Source organism: Mobula hypostoma, chromosome 6 (assembly GCF_963921235.1).
Source record: "Mobula hypostoma chromosome 6, sMobHyp1.1, whole genome shotgun sequence".
NCBI classification, from domain to species: Eukaryota; Metazoa; Chordata; class Chondrichthyes; order Myliobatiformes; family Myliobatidae; genus Mobula; species Mobula hypostoma.
The window spans coordinates 45707598-45725057 of record NC_086102.1 but is presented as its reverse complement, the minus strand read 5'-3'; the positions used below and the strand labels follow the sequence as shown (position 1 = coordinate 45725057).

At 44.8% G+C, this 17460-nt stretch overlaps 1 protein-coding gene across 2 annotated transcripts in view; it reads left to right on the top strand.

Annotated features, from left to right (window-relative positions):
* The window catches only part of LOC134348003 (solute carrier family 22 member 15-like), an 86389-nt gene that overhangs the window by 2509 nt on the left and 66420 nt on the right, over positions 1-17460 (top strand). For both annotated transcript variants that reach the window (XM_063050735.1, XM_063050736.1), the window contains exons 2-3: positions 8487-8699; positions 16917-17049. In XM_063050735.1, the coding sequence (XP_062906805.1) occupies positions 8487-8699; positions 16917-17049 (346 nt within the window). The remainder of the gene's footprint in view (positions 1-8486; positions 8700-16916; positions 17050-17460) is intronic.

The window sequence follows — 17460 nt, the reverse complement described above, 5'->3', positions numbered from 1 at the left end:
CCCTGTGGCACCCCACTCACCACTGACTGCCAACCGGAGAAACACCCATTTATACCAACTCTCTGCCTTCTATTGGTTAACCAATCCACTATCCATGCCAATACACTTCCTCCGACTCCATGCATCTGTATCTTACTTATGTCTCTTGTGCGGCACCTTATCAAATGCCTTCTGGAAATCCAAGTATACGACATCCACCTGTTCCCCTCTATCTGACCTAACTGGCCTATAGTTGCCCGTCTTTTGCCTACGTCCTTACTTTTTCGATGATTTTAAGTTCCCTGGCCCCCACCGCTTTACTTTCACCATGGATGTCCAGTTCCCGTATACTTCCATCCCCCATCAGGAAGGTCTCAAAGCTCTCTGCTTCTTTTTCGATTCCAGACCTAATCAGTTCCCCTCTACCACCACTCTGCTCCGTCTAGCGGAATTAGTCCTTACTCTTAATAATTTCTCCTTTGGCTCCTCTCACTTCCTCCAAACTAGAGGTGTAGCTATGGGCACCCGTATGGGTCCTAGCTATGCCTGCCTTTTTGTTGGCTTTGTGGAACAATCTATGTTCCAAACCTATTCTGGTATCTGTCCCCCACTTTTCCTTCACTACATCGACGACTGCATTGGCACTGCTTCCTGCACGCATGCTAAGCTCGTTGACTTCATTAGCTTTGCCTCCAACTTTCACCCTGCCCTCAAGTTTACCTGGTCCATTTCCGACACCTCCCTCCCCTTTCTAGATCTTTCTGTCTCTGTCTCTGGAGACAGCTTATCTACTGATGACTACTATAAGCCTACTGACTCTCACAGCTATCTGGACTATTCCTCTTCTCACCCTGTCTCTTGCAAAAATGCCATCCCCTCCTCACAATTCCTCCGTCTCCGCCGCATCTGCTCTCAGGATGAGGCTTTTCATTCCAGGACGAGGGAGATGTCCTTTTTTAAAGAAAGGGGCTTCCCTTCCTCCACCATCAACTCTGCTCTCAAGCGCATCTCCCCCATTTCACGCACATCTGCTCTCACTCCATCCTCCCGTCACCCCACAAGGAATAGGGTTCCCCTGGTCCTCACCTACCACCCCACCAGCCTCCGGGTCCAACATATTCTCTGTAACTTCCGCCACCTCCAACGGGATCCCACCACTAAGCACATCTTTCTCTCCCCCCCCCCCCCCGGCTTTCCACAGGGATCGCTCCCTATGCGACTCCCTTGTCCATTTGTCCCCCCCCATCCCTCCCCACTGATCTCCCTCCTGGCACTTATCCTTGTAAGCGGAACAAGTGCTACACATGCCCTTACACTTCCTCCCTTACCACCATTCAGGGCCCCAGACAGTCCTTCCAGGTGAGGTGACACTTCACCTGTGAGTCGGCGGGGTGATATACTGCGTCCGGTGCTCCCGATGTGGCCTTTTATATATTGGTGAGACCGGATGCAGACTGGGAGATTGTTTTGCTGAACACCTACGCTCTGTCTGCCAGAGAAAGCAGGATCTCCCAGTGGCCACATTTTAATTCCACATCCCATTCCCATTCTGATATGTCTATCCACGGCCTCCTCTACTGTAAAAATGAAGCCACGTACAGGTTGGAGGAGCAACACCTTATATTCCATCTGGGTAGCCTCAAACCTGATGGCATGAACATTGACTTCTCTAACTTCTGCTAATGCCCCACCTCCCCTTCGTACCCCATCCGTTATTTATTTATATACCACATTCTTTCTCTCTCTCTCCTTTTTCTCCCTCTGTCCCTCTGACTATACCCCTTGTCCATCCTCTGGGTTCCCCCCCCTCTCCCTTTTCCTTCTCCCTGGGCCTCCTGTCCCATGATCCTCTCATATCCCTTTTGCCATCACCTGTCCAGCTCTTGGCTCCATCCCTCCCTCTCCTGTCTTCTCCTATCATTTTGGATCTCCCCCTCCCCCTCCCACTTTCAAATTTACTAGCTCTTCCTTCAGTTAGTCCTGACAGAGGGTCTTGGCCCGAAATGTCGACTGTACGTCTTCCTAGAGATGCTGCCTGGCCTGCTGTGTTCACCAGCAACTTTGAAGTGTGTTGCTTGAATTTCCAGCATCTGCAGAATTCCTCGTGTTTTCCTTTTTTAAAAAGTGGCGTGATATTTGCTGTCTTCCAATCCACCGGGACCTGCCCAGAGTCTAGAAAATTTTGGTAAATGATTACCAACGTGTCTACTATAACCTCCACCAATTCCTTCAGCACCCTGGGATGCATCCCATCAGGACCAGGGGAATCATCTACCTTCAGGCCCTCTAGTTTGCTCATCATTATCTCTTTAGTGACAGTGATTTTATCGAGGTCCTCACCTCCCACTTCATCCATAACATCCTTCTTTGGCATATTAGACGTGTCCTCCACCGTGAAGACAGACACAAAATAACTGTTCAATACCTCTGCCATTTCCTTATCGCCCAATATCAATTTCCCCTTCTCGTCTTCCAAGGGACCTACGTTGACTTTAGCCACCCTCTTCCGCTTTATATATTTATAAAAACTTTTGCTATCTGTTTTTGTATTTTGTGCTAATTTACTTCCATGCTCTATCTTCCCTTTCCTTATTTCCTGTTTAGTTGTTCTCTGTTGCTTTTTAAAGTTTTCCCAACCTTCCAGTCTCCCACTACTCTTTGTGACTTTGTACACATGAGCTTTTAATTTGATACTATATTTTATTTCCTTAGTTATCCAAGGCTGGCTCTCCCCACACTTACTGTCCTTACTTTTGACTGGAATATACTTTTGTTGAGCATTGTGAAAAATCTCTTTGAAAGTATTCCACTGTTCCTCAACTATCCTACCAAATAGCCTGTGCTCCCAATCCACATTAGCCAACTCCTCCCTCATCCCGTTGTAGTCTCCCTTGTTCAAGCATAATACACTAGTTTTAGATCTAACTATTTCATCCTCCATCTGAATGCGAAATTCAATCATACTATGATCACTCTTTCCAACAGGATCCCTGACTACAAGATCGTTAATCTTACCTGTCTCATTGCACAGGAGTAGATCTAAGATAGTATTTTCCCTTGTAGGTTCAAGCCCTTGTATGGCTGCTCAAGAAAGCCATCACAGATGCATTCTATGAAGTCCTCCTCAAGACTTCCTTGACCAACCTGATCCACCCAATCTATGTGGAAGTTAAAATACCCCATGACAACTGCCGTTCCGTTCTTATAAGCCTCAGTTATTTCTTGGTTAATCGCCTCTGCCACTGCAATATTTTTATTAGGTGGTCTATAGACAACACCTTCCAGTGATTGTTTCCCTTTACTATTCTTAATCTCTACCCAGATGGACTCAACATTCTGCTCTGTAGATCTTATATCATCTCTCACAATTGCCCTGTTCTCATCCCTAATCAAGAGCGCCACCCCACCTCCTCTGCCTTCCTGCCTATCTTTCCGTATTACCTGATACCCTTGGATATTTAATTCCGTCATCTCCACTTTGCAACCAGGTTTCTGTAATGGCCACTAAATCATATGCCTTGGTACTGATCCGTGCCACAAGTTCACTAACCTTGTTTCTAATACTATGGGCATTTAGATAAAATGCACTTATACTCATTGTCCTTTTAGAATCTAGTGACCTATGCGATTTTTGCTTTTTACTTTTATGCACTCTACTCTTCACTAACTCTAGCTTTGGTCTCTGCATCACTTCCCTCTTCTTTTCTGTGTGGATTAACATCCCCCTGCCATATTAGTTTAAAGCATCCCCGACAGTGCTAGCAAGCAATCTGCCTAGGACATTGATCCCCGGCCCTGCCCAGATGTAGACTGTCCGGACAGTACTGGTCCCACCTCCCCCAGAAGCGGTTCCAATGCCCCACGCTGAAGCTATATAAATTTTTTGTTGTTCTGCACCTGGAATATTGCATGCAGATCAGGTCACCCCATTATAGGAGGGATGTGGAGACCATGGATGCAGAAGATGCTTATAAGTTTGCTATCTGGATTAGACTGTAGGAGCTGGAAAGAAAGGATGGACAAACTTGGGATGTTCTTCCCTATGGAGTTGGTGGCTTAGGGGAGACGTGATAGATGTCTTTAAAATTGAGAAGAATAGGTGGGGCAAGTTTTTATGCAGAGAAGAAGATGCCTAGAATGGGTTACTGGGGTGGTAGTGGAAGCAGTCAGGTTGGTAGAGTTTAAGAAGCTTTTAGATAGATGAATGTGCATGGTTTGGAGAGAGATGGATGTAGGACATTAAGTATAAATTGGCATCAAGATCAGCACAATATTTTAGGCTGAATAGCCTCTCCAATACTGTACTGTTCTATTCTGTGTTCTGACGATGATGGTCTGGACCTTTTCAAGTGATAACTGGAACTGAATAATTGTTAGTTTTCCCATTTTTATGCGCTGTTCTGTTTGCTTTTGTTACTCGCAAAACAAATGGTTAATACCTTTGCTACCTGTCATCTGTAATATGGCCGATAATAGCATTTGTTAATTTGACTTGTATGCGTGCCTTAAAGGTTACTGCACAGAGTATACTTGCATTGACTGGATGCTTGTGGGCCAATACCATTTGCCATTCTTAAACTGGTGTTTCAATATTTGGGTCAGCAGGAGCCTGGAATAATATAGAATTATTCCCAGAAATGAATAAATCTCTACATTATTCTCCACATGCTTAATGCTTAGAATGGTCTCAAGCATATTATTCATTGGATTTTTACCTAACTTCAGACTGAGTTGCATCACTTCCAGCTGCACAAAGGTGTGCTAAAGCACCTTTTCATTTTCAAGTTGTGATGTTGGAGTTTTACTCCAGAAAGCAGGTATTATCCTCTGAACAAGCTGTGGTGATCAAAAGGCTTTTTTTTTTGCACACATAATTATGCATACCCTTCAAACTTTTGCCTCTGGTGAAATGGTGAGGGGTTGATTTCATGTACCAATTTAGCATAGGAGTGTTTCTGTGTTTTAGTAACTGCCTTTAAACTCACCCAGTAGCAAACATGGATACAGCCAAAATTAAAGTTCAACTTAAGTTTATTATGAAAGTATTTATGTCACCGTGAACAATGCTGAGATTCATTTTCTTGTGGGCATACTCAATAAATCTATAGAATAATAACCATAACAATCAATTTAAGACCGCCCAACTAGGGCGTTCAAGCAGAGTACAGAAGACAACAAACTGTACAAGTACAAAATAAAGAAATAATAATAAATATTGGGAACATGAAGTGAAGTGTACTTGAAAGTGAGTCCATTGTTTGTGGGAACATTTCAATGATGGGGCAAGTGGAAGCTGAATGGAGTTACCCCCTTTGTTTAAAGATCCTGATGGTTGAGGGGTAATAACTGTTTCTGAACCTGGTGGTGTGAGTCCTGAAGCTCGTGTGCCGCCTTCCTGATGGCAGCAGCATGGAAAAAGCATGTCCTGGGTGATGGGGGTCCCTCGTGATGGATGCTGCTCTCCTGCCACAGTGTTTCATGTAGATGTGCCCAATGGGAGGGAGGGCTTTACCTGTGATGGACCGGGCCGTATCCACTGCAATCCTTGAAAATTAGGAAGTTATGTCGTTAATTGTTGATTTAGTTTTTAAAAGATGGGAGACCATTTTGCTGAACACCAATGCTCCTTCTGCCAGAGAAAGCAGGATCTCCCAGTGGCCACACATTTTAATTCCACGTCCCATTCCCATTCTGATATGTCTATCCACGGCCTCCTCTACTGTAAAGATGAATCCACGCTCAGGTTGGAGGAACAACACCTTATATTCCATCTGGGTAGCCTCCAACCTGATGGCATGAACATTGACTTCTCTAACTTCTGTTAATGCCCCTCCTCCCCTTCTTACCCCATCCTTGTTTGTTTGTTCATTTATTTATTTATTCCCTTTTTCTCTCTCTTTTTTCTCCCTCTGTCCCTCTCACAATAACTCCTTGCCTGCTCTCCACATCCCTCTGGTGCTCCCCTCCCCCCTTTCTTTCTCCCTAGGCCTCCCGTCCCATGATCCTCTCCCTTCTCCAGCCTCGTATCCCTTTTGCCAATCAACTTTCCAGCTCTTAGCTCCATCCCTCCCCCTCCTGTCTTCTCCTATCATTTCAGATCTCCCACTTTCAAATTTCTTACTCTCTCTTCTTTCAGTTAGTCCTGACGAAGGGTCTTGGCCCGAAACATCGACTGTACCTCTTCCTAGAGATGCTGCCTGGCCTGCTGCGTTCCACCAGCATTTTGTGTGTGTTGCTTGCAGTTACAGATTAGTTTTGCTATTTCACTTGCCTTAGGAGTGCTATCACTAGACTGTTTTGACCAATATTTGAATTTTCTTAATTCCTTCTTCCATTCAGCCATTTAAAGAAATAATTAACTGGCTATAAATTGAGATAGGTTGGTTTGACATCTCTATTCCTTGTGTATCCAGTGACTTCTGTGAGGGCATCCTCGAGAATATCACTGTACTTAGCCAAACCTGGCTTTGGACTACTTGTGCAAGTGCTAAAAGTCTTCTTTTCAAATGAGTTTGCCCAGCAAATATATGTATAATCTACTCTCTTATAACAATTGGTGATGCAGGCCGCAAGTCATTGTACCAGGCCATGTAACAAGCAACTTTACATGAAGTATGCACCGCTTCAGAATAAGCATTTACATTGACCCTCAATGAAGGTAGGTGATGGATATGCTTGCTGTCAATATCCTTTATCAGAATGGAATCATTTCCACTGCTAACCTTTACCATTGAAGTTTAAATTTCAAAGTAAATTTGTTATCAAAATATGTATACCATGTACAACCTTGGGAATCATTTGCTTGCAGCCACCCACAGGAAAACAAAGAAACATAGAAACGGAGAAAACCTACAGCACAATACAGGCCCTTTGGCCCACAAAGTTGTGCCAAACATGTCCCTACCTTAGAAATTACTAGGGTTACCCATAGCCCTCTATTTTCCTCAACTCCATGTACCTATCCAAAAGTCTCTCAAAAGACGCTATTGTATCTGCCTCCACCACCGTTGCTGGCAGCCCATTCCATGCACTCAGCACTCTCTGCGTAAAAAGAAAAAAAAAACTTACCCCTGACATCTCCTCTGCACCTACTCCCAAGCACCTTAAACCTGTGCCCTCTTGTGGCAGCTATTTTAGCCCTGGGAAAAAGCCTCTGACTATCCACACAATCAATGCCTCTCATCATCTTGTACACCCCTATCAGGTCACTTCTCATCCTCCGTCACTCCAAGGAGAAAAGGCCGAGTTCACTCAACCTATTTTCGTAAGGCATGCTCCCCAATCCAGGAAACATCCTTGTAAGTCTGCACCCTTTCTTTGGTTTCCACATCTGCAAGAAGTACGAGAGAATCCATAGAATGCTATACACAACAAAGTTTGACAAGGATCCAGTGTTCAAAAGGAGAAAAATTCTACAAGTAGTGAAAAATAGACAATACATAGAACATGAGCTGCAGAGTCCCCAAAAATGAATCCACAGGTGAGTGAAGCTGGTCCAGGAGTGCCATGGTAACAGGGCAACAACGGCTCCTGAATCTGGTGACATGGGAAGCACGACTCCTGCGCCTCCTGTCCAATGGAAGGAAAAGGTGACGGGTCAAGCGCAGGCAGATGGGAAGGGCTTGGTGGGAGAGGGGATGATCTTGGCTTGCATGAAGTAGTGGGGCCGAACACAGGCTCATTTACTGCTCTTGGGCCTGGAAGCTTTAATCTGTCTTGAAGTCCGCCCCAGCAATGGCTGACCTTCGTCTTCAAGGTACCTGTCTTTTCGCTACCACCATTCTCCAGGATACCACACTGCATTCCTGACAGTCAGGCTCACTAAATCCTTCAAGAGATCTAAAATTGTAAAACCATTAGTTCTGTATTGAGTAGGACTTGTATCTAGAAGGAAGGTTGTTTATCTTTGTAATATCGATATGAGACATGGAACTCGTTCTCTTTCTACTGTTATCAACTAGCTATCCACCCATAACCTGTCTGTCCTTCATTAAAATGCACGTTGTTTAGTCTATCTTGTTGTGACATCATTTACATTTTTCACCATTGTGATTTTATTCAGAAATTACATGTAAATACACTGAAAGTTAGTTAAAATTTAAATTCCAAGGGAACTATGGTTGCTTGCTGGAAACAACTAGGGAATAAACTGCAAGAGCTGATTGTGATATTACTGCAAATATGTTTTATCTTAATTCTATCTTCAGTTGTATAACTATGTAACTATGATGTATGCAGACTGGAGAACTTTCGAATAGTTTTAAGTTTGGGCTGAGACCTTTCAGATGTCCCGATGAAGAGTCTTAGCCAGAAACGTCGACTGTTTACTATTTTTCATAGCTGCTGCCTGACCTGCTGAGTTCCTCTGGCAATTTGTGTGTGTTGCTTTAGATTTCTAGTATCTGCAGGTTTGCTCATGGCTGTACCTGCTGGAAGTGTACGTTTCTTGCAAGGCACTGACGTTGGCTATGCTGACTCACTATAAAATGGCTTGTGTCTTTGTCCAGATTTTTGTTGCCACTCATTTCGTCTTAATGACCATAATTGGAGCATCATCAACTTTTCATTGGGATTTCGGGGCGCTTCCATCAGATCAAAGCCAAGGTAACACCACGACCAGTGAGAGTCTGCAGTTCAAGGACTGGCTTAAAATGACGAATGAAAGTGAGATTCGAAAACATATTCATTTTGACCCTGGTTTCTCATCTGTTATTACTGAGGTAGGTGATAACTCAAGCGAGCAGCATACTGACTACACAGAGTCGAAAAGAGTGGAAATTTGCCTTGGTGTTCTGTTTTTAGTTGTATTGAAATTGTAGGTTTTTGTAAATAAGAAGACATGAGGTGTTTTATGTTTAAAAAAAACCGTAACAACTAATTTCTTGTACCCCAAAAACTGAGCGTGACAGACCAGCCCCTTAAAGTGAACCCCAACTCAATGTCTGTTGTGAATTATGTACATTTCCACTATGTACATTATCCTACACAGCCCCCACCCCGGAGAAATTCACTAACACTGGCACTGTGCACCTCTCCAGAGGCCACCCGCCTCAGGTCCTGTGTTCCATGGGTGGAGGAACAGCAGATACCTCTGGCTCATCCAGGGGTGTGTTGACATGTCTATGGCCGTGTCGTGGTGGCAGGGGCATGGTAGCAGATTCCTCCAAGCCTTGATGGGCTGGTTTAAGGTGATCTACTGAAATGCATTCATGTTTACTCCTCTTATCTATGATAAACATCTTTTCTCTCCGTTCCAAAACGTGGAACAGGCCACTGTAAGGGGGCTTAAGGGGATGTTGGTGTGCATCATGGTAGACGAAAACAAACGAGGCAGAATGTAGGTCACCAGGAACCCCAAGAGCGCTGTACGCCATGATGGGAGGTAGGAATAGGTGCAAAGGAATTGAATTTACTGAGGAGGGTGGTATGCTATCGAGAGGTCAAACAGGCGGTCATGGTGTCAGGAATAAAGTCATCTGGCACTCACAAAGGCTGTCTGTGCAGCCGTGGATGACTGTTTTGGAGCAGTTCTCAGCCTCTGCAAGACCCACAGGAGACGAACATGCCAACACTCATTTGTCAGGGAAGCCCTCACAGCAGTCTTTCAGGAGCGGAGCAACTGTTTGCAGAGGCTATTAGACTGCGGGTGATGCGCTGTGGTGTGATGTAGCCTAGTGCGGAAGTTCTGGACCATCACAGCCCGAGGTTTGATATGAACTGGGGACTGAGGTTGAGGAAGTATCAGGTAAGGTGCCAAACTGAGCAACCCAGTTGCTAACGAGCGTCTGTGTCACGTCTGTGGCCGTAGTTGACACTAGATGGCCGATCTCTGGTCACCTGGTGATATAGTCCACCATGGTAAGGAGGTACATGAAACTGGGGAAGGAGGGGCAGGGGGAGTGTGGGGAAGAGGGCCAACAAAGTCCACATTGACATGGTCAAACTGTTGCTTGGAGACTTCAAAAGGTGCCAATGGTGTCTGAACATGGTTGTTAATTTTTGCCCACTGACACTCCACACAGGCTACAGTCCAATCGCGTCCTTTTTTTCATCCTTTCCACAAAACATTAGTCCAACCATCTACTGTGAGGACTTCCAAGCCAGAGGCGAGAGGCCATGTATGGAGTTAAAAACAGTCCACCTCCAGTTTGAGGGCACTTTGAGGTGAGGACGACCGGTTGAGACCGCACAGGAGCGAAACCCCAGCTTCCCTGAACTTAGTGTCAGCCAACCACCGGCCCGCGACTGCTGTTCTGTAAGCCTGGACCTCTGGGTCAGTAGCTTGGTCAGCTGCCATGCTGGCAGAGTCAACCCCGATGTGTATGGCCTGAGTGGCTGGCCGTGAGAGGCAATTAACCACTGCATTACTTTTCCCCTTGGTATGTTGTATATCAGTTGTGAACTCTGATATGTAGGCCAGGTGGCATTGCTGACGTGCAGGTCGAGGGTCTAATGTTTTGGTCTTCGTGTGCATTGGGGTTTGTGGTCAACGAATGCTGTGAAATGATGATCCTCTAAAAGAAAATGAAAATGGCGGACAGCCAGCTAGAGACCAAACAGCTGACGGTCACACAGAAGCATCAGTAGTAATGGCTGTGGGGGAGAGGGTGCGTCAGTAGGATCATGTTAGAAAGAGCTTGTTTAGTGTCATCAAGTGCCCTGGTCATGTCTGCTGACCAGTCAAGCACGTGATCAGGGGTATTGCCTTTGAGTGCAGTAGTCGGCTGGGGTGATATACTGCATCCGGTGCTCCCGATGTGGCCTTCTATATATTGGCGAGACTTGACGCAGACTGGGAGATCGTTTTGCTGAACACCTACGCTCTGTCTGCCAGAGAAAGCAGGATCTCCCAGTGGCCACACATTTTAATTCCACATCCCATTCCCATTCTGATATGTCTGTCCATGGCCTCCTCTACTGTAAAGATGAAGCCACACTCAGGTTGGAGGAACAACACCTTATATTCCATCTGGGTAGCCTCCAACCTGATGGCATGAACATTGACTTCTCTAACTTCGGCTTATGCCCCACCTCCCCCTTGTACCCCATCCATTATTTATTCATTCATTCTCTCTCTCTCTCTCTCTCTCCTTTTTGTCCCTCTGACTATACCCCTTGCCCATCCTCTGGGTTCCCCCCGCTCTCCCCCTTTTCCTTCTCCCTGGGCCTCCTGTCCCATGATCCTCTCATATCCCTTTTGCCAATCACCTGTCCAGCTCTTGGCTCCATCCCTCCCCCTCCTGTCTTCTCCTATCATTTTGGATCTCCCCCTCCCCCTCCCACTTTCAAATCTCTTACTAGTTCTTCTTTCAGTTAGTCCTGACCATAGAACCATAGAAACTACAGCACAGAAACAGGCCCTTTGGCCCTTCTTGGCTGTGCCGAACCATTTTCTGCCTACTCCCACTGACCTGCACACGGACCATATCCCTCCATACACCTCCCATCCATGTATCTGTCCAATTTATTCTTAAATGTTTAAAAAAAACTCGCATTTACCACCTCGTCTGGCAGCTCATTCCATACTCCCACCACTCTCTGTGTGAAGAAGCACCCACTAATGTTCCCTTTAAACTTTTCCCCCCTCATCCTTAACCCATGTCCTCTGGTTTTTTTCTCCCCTTGCCTCAGTGGAAAAAGCCTGCTTGCATTCACTCTATCTATACCCATCATAATTTTATATACCTCTATCAAATCTCTCCTCATTCTTCTACGCTCCAGGGAATAAAGTCCTAACCTATTCAACCTTTCTCTGTAACTGAGTTTCTCAAGTCCCGGCAACATCCTTGTAAACCTTCTCTGCACTCTTTCAACCTTATTTATATCCTTCCTGTAATTTGGTGACTAAAACTGAACACAATACTCCAGATTCGGCCTCACCAATGCCTTATACAACCTCATCATAACATTCCAGCTCTTATACTCAATACTTCGATTAATAAAGGCCAATGTACCAAAAGCTCTCTTTATGACCCTATCTACCTGTGATGCCACTTTTAGGGAATTTTGTATCTGTATTCCCAGATCCCTCTGTTCTACTGCACTCCTCACTGCCCTACCATTTACCTTGTATGTTCTAACAATGGACCCAGCATTGATCCCTGTGGCACACCACTAGTCACAGGCCTCCACTCAGAGAAGCAATTCTCTACCACCACTCTTTGGCTTCTTCCATTTAGCCAATGTCTAATCCAATTTACCACCTCTCCATGTATACCTAGCGACTGAATTTTCCTAACTAACCTCCCATGCGGGACCTTGTCAAAGGCCTTACTGAAGTCCATGTAGACAATATCCACTGCCTTCCCTTCATCCACTTTCCTGGTAACCTCCTCAAAAAACACCAACAGATTGGTCAAACATGACCTACCACGCACAAAGCCATGTTGACTCTCCCTAATAAGCCCCTGTCTATCCAAATGCTTGTAGATTCTGTCTCTTAGTATTCCCTCCAATAACTTACCTACTACTGACGTTAAACTCACCGGCCTATAATTTCCCAGATTACTTTTCGATCCTTTTTTAAACAACGGAACAACATGAGCCACTCTCCAAATCCTCCGACACCTCACCTGCAGACAGCGACATTTTAAATATTTCTGCCAGGGCCCCCGCAATTTCAACACTAGTCTCCTTCAAGGTCCGAGGGAACACTCTGTCAGGTCCCGGGGATTTATCTACTTTAATTTTCCTCGAGACAGCAAGCACCTCCTCCTTTTCAATCTGTGCAGTTTCCATGGTCTCACTACTTGATTCCCTCAATTTCATAGATTTCATGCCAGCTTCCTTAGTAAATACAGACGCGAAAAACCTATTTAAGATCTCCCCCATTTCCTTTGGTTCCGCACAAAGCCGACCACTCTGATCTTCAAGAGGACCAATTTTATCCCTTACAATCCTTTTACTCTTAATATACCTGTAAAAGCTCTTTGGATTATCCTTCACTTTGACTGCCAAGGCAACCTCATGTCTTCTTTTTGCCCTCCTGATTTTTTTCTTAAGTATTTTCTTGCACTTCTTATACTCCTCAAGCACCTGATTTACCCCCTGTTTCCTATACATTTCATACAACTCCCTCTTCTTCTTTATCAGAGTTGCAATATCCCTTGAGAACCAAGGTTCCTTATTCCTATTCAATTTGCCTTTATTCCTGACAGGACCATACAAACTCTGCACTCTCAAAATTTCCCCTTTGAAGGCTTCCCACCAGTCACATCTTTGCCAGAGAACAACCTGTCCCAATCCACGCTTTTTAGATCCTTTCTCATTTCTTCAAATTTGGCCTTCTTCCAGTTCAGAACCTCAACCCTAGGACCAGATCTATCCTTGTCCATGATCAAATTGAAACTAATGGTGTTATGATCACTGGAACCAAAGTGCTCCCCTACACAGACTTCTGTCACTTGCCCTAATTCGTTTCCTAACAGGAGATCCAATATTGCATCCCCTCTAGTTGGTCCCTCTATATACTGATTTAGAAAACTTTCCTGAACACATTTTACAAACTCTAAACCATCTAGACCCCTAACAGTATGGGAGTCCCAATCAATGTATGGAAAATTAAAATCCCCTACCACCACAACTTTATGTTTCCTGCAGTTGCCTGCTATCTCTCTGCAGATTTGCTCTTCCAAGTCTCGTTGACTATTGGGTGGTCTGTAATACAATCCCACTAATGTGGCCATACCTTTCCTGTTTCTCAGCTCCACCTATAAGGACTCAGTAGACAAGCCCTCTAATCTGTCCTGCCTGAGCACTGCTGTAATATATTTCCCTAACAAGCAATGCTACTCCCCCACCTTTCATTCCTCTGCCTCGATCACATCTGAAACATCGGAACCCTGGAATATTAAGCTGCCAGTCCTGCCCCTCCTGTAGCCAAGTTTCACTAATTGCTACAACATCATAATTCCCCGTGTCAATCCACGCCCTCAACTCATCCGCCTTCCCCGCAATACTCCTAGCATTGAAATATATACACCTCAGAAGATTTTTACCACCACTCATAACCTTTCTATCAGCGGATTTGCTTAAACTTTCAACATCATTTATTTTCACCCCGGCCACACTGTCAGCTCTGGCACTCTGGTTCCCATCCCCCTGCAAATCTAGTTTAAAGCCTCCCCAACAGCACTAACAAACCTCCCTGAAAGGATATTGGTCCCCCTGTGGTTCAAGTGTAACCCGTCTCTCTTGTACAGGTCCCACCTGCCCCAGAAGAGGTCCCAATGATCCTGAAATCTGAAACCCTGCCCCCTACACCAGTTCCTCAGCCACTTGTTCATCCTCCAGAGCATCCTATTCCTACCCTCACTGGCACCTAGCACAGGTAGCAATCCTGAGATTACCACCCTTGAGGTCCTGCTTTTCAACTTCCTACCAAGCTCTCTATACTCACTCTCCAGGACCTCTTCACTCTTCCTTGCTATGTCATTGGTACCGATGTGCACCACGACATCTGGCTGGTCACCCTCCCACTTCAGAATGTCATGCAGTCGATCTCGAAGGGTCTCGGCCTGAAACGTCGACTCTACCTCTTCCTAGAGATGCTGCCTGGCCTGCTGCATTCACCAACAACTTTGATGTGTGTTGATGTGATCAGGGATATTGCCTTTGAGTGCACTATACAGGGGGAGCATAATTTCAGCAGCAGTCAGAATGAAGTGATGATAGAAATTCACCACATCTAAAAACCAGTAGTTTTTCAGTAGTGTGGGCTAGTGAGAAATCGATAATAGTGGTTATTTTTGATGGGAGGGGTATTGCACCTTCTGCAGAGATGCAGTGGTTGATAACTCAGAATGGCATTTAGCAGGGTTAATAATCAACTTGTGCTGGCTTAAGCACTCAAAATGTGCAGAGATGAGATGCATGTTCAGATTTAGATGCACTGGCAACAAGAATGTCATCCAGGTAAATCAGAAAGTCTAAGTCTTGTAATAGTCCAGCAGCTGGTGGAAAGTCTGCATTGCATTTTTCAGCCCAAATGGTATGCACTGAAGATCAGAGGCCAAATGGGATTATCATAGCTGTTTTGGGAGTGTCCCTTGAGTACACAGGCACATGATGGTAGCCCTTAACTAAGTTGACTTTGGAAAAAATTAATTTTCTGGCTAAACATGCCAATGAGACTTGGGTGTGTGGGACCAGATAGTGAATGGTGTAGGGACCTTGATAACGTGTTAGTAATTGGCACACAGCCAGCAACCACCATCTGACTTGGGACCGTATGGAGTGGAGAAGCCCAGCCACTATTTGACTGTTGTACAATTCCAAGTCTTTCTATATTGGCATATTTGGCCTTTGTGGTTGCCAGCTTTTCTGGGTCCAGAACGGGCAAGGACTGGTGGGCCAGTCGTGGAAATGTGTTGCTTGACCCCATGTTTTGTGACTGTAGTGGAGAATGAGAGCTCAGTGAGGTATGGAAATTTGCCCAGCGGTTGTGTTAACTTGCATACAGTGGTGCGTGCACTTGACAGTCGTTGTGGGGAACTTGCCGGGGGAGCAGGGTGACAACACAAAGTCCTTGACATCCACAAGCCAGCAGTTCTTCAGATTGAGTAATAGTCCTTGGGCACACAGGAAATCTGCACCGAGCAGAGGTTTGGCCACTTTAGCCAGGATGAATTCCCATGTGTAATGTCGCTCCCTGAAACAGAGCGTCACCCATCCTGTCCCGTAAGTCTAGATCCTGTTGTCGCTGGCGGCCTCCAGTGAGGTTTCATTGCTCTTTGCCTTCTCATCAATGGGCAATGCTGACAGCACCCTCACTTGAGCATCCATGTCACACAGGAAGTGTCGCTCTGAAAGGGTGTCCATAATGAACAGTAGACATCCCTGGCAGCTGGAACCCACTGTGTTCACAGACCTCTGATGTCTCGATGCGCTGGCACTGTTGAAGCTACAAGGTAGTCGACACCTCCTCGCGTTCCTACCAAAGCAAGCATGGTAAAAACACAAGCCCAGCATCGGCTGTTTCACAGCCGTGTGTGTCCTTATGTTGGGGTCCTTGCTGATCAGGCTTATTGAGGTAGAGAAAGGAGGAGGAATGGTGCACCATTGCCTAGATGAGTTAGACCATCAGCCATTTTAGCAGCTCCCTGTAGTCCTTCACAGATGCATTAGTGAGGGCTATGTGAACTTGACCAGGAATTTGTTGCATGAGGAGTTCTTTAAAAATAGAACAAGGATGGTAATTTCCCAGGAGGGACAGCATGTGGTCCATTAGCTCTGATGGCTTAGCATTGCCAAGGTCAAGCAAGGATTACAACTATTTGGCGTGCTCAGAATCTGATAGTCCAAAAGTCTGCAGAAGGCGAGTTGTTAGCAATCAGTATTTATCGTATTAAGGTTGGTGTTCAAGTTGATTCTCTACTCTTGCAACCGTGGAGTTGCTGAGTGACACTATCACATAGAAATAATTGGTGTTGTCAGCGGAGATTTCTCACAGAGTGAATTAGGCCTCTGTCTGTACAAACCATGCAAAGGCATTTTGCTTCCAAAACTCCAGCAGTTTTAAAGCGACTGCATTGGTCAACATGTCCAATAAGTCTGGAATTGTCCTAGAGCATTGGGCTCATCAAGGTAGGTTTTCAGAAATAAAATGATGTGAGGTGTTTTATGTTTAAGGAAATCCATAACAACTCACTTATTGTACTCAAACTTGAACACAAAGTGTGGTAACTGAACTTCATATCAGAGCAGCCTCTTAAAATGAACCCATCTCAATATTGGTGGTTGTGAATTGTGTACATTTCCCCCAATTACATTACTCTAGAAAATGAGGTCATACTCAGTCTGAAATCAAAATTGGTATTTTGCCTTCTAGCCAGAAATGGCTACTCTTTTCAACTTTAACTGAAGTGCTTACCCATTTGGAATTAATTAAACTATGACTTGAACTGATACTCACTATTATGTCTGTTGTAATTTGACAGTGGCTCCTCATTGGAGATGACTCGTACAAAATCAGTCTGGCCAGCTCAGTATATTTCTTTGGTGTTTTGATTGGTGTTGTTACCTTTGGACAAATTTCTGATCGATTTGGAAGGAAGAGAACTTATTTGACAGGTATGGTGTTTAAAATTTATAAAAGGTGTTTCTTAATAACTATCAATATGATACATGCTGGACTTAAGAAAGGCTCCTCTCAATTTTCTAATACGTAATAATTCAAGCACTGTGAATAATTAAAAACATAAAGTACAAAGGTCTTGTTTGATGATAATGGACTTGCTGTACTTTTGTGGATCAGTTGAGTATATGGCCCCAATTTTTTTTTTAAGCCTTCTCCTTCAGAATAGTGTGCTGGCTCCCAGGAGATAAGTGACAGCAGAAAGAATGGCTTGTGGATTAAAATAACCGGTGAAGAAGGAAAATGCTTTTTGTCGTAAAAGCAAGTAGCTTGCAAATTCTGTGCTATGTAAGTGTGTAATCTAACTGCATTGCATGGTATTACAACTTGTGTTAAATGCAAGCTTG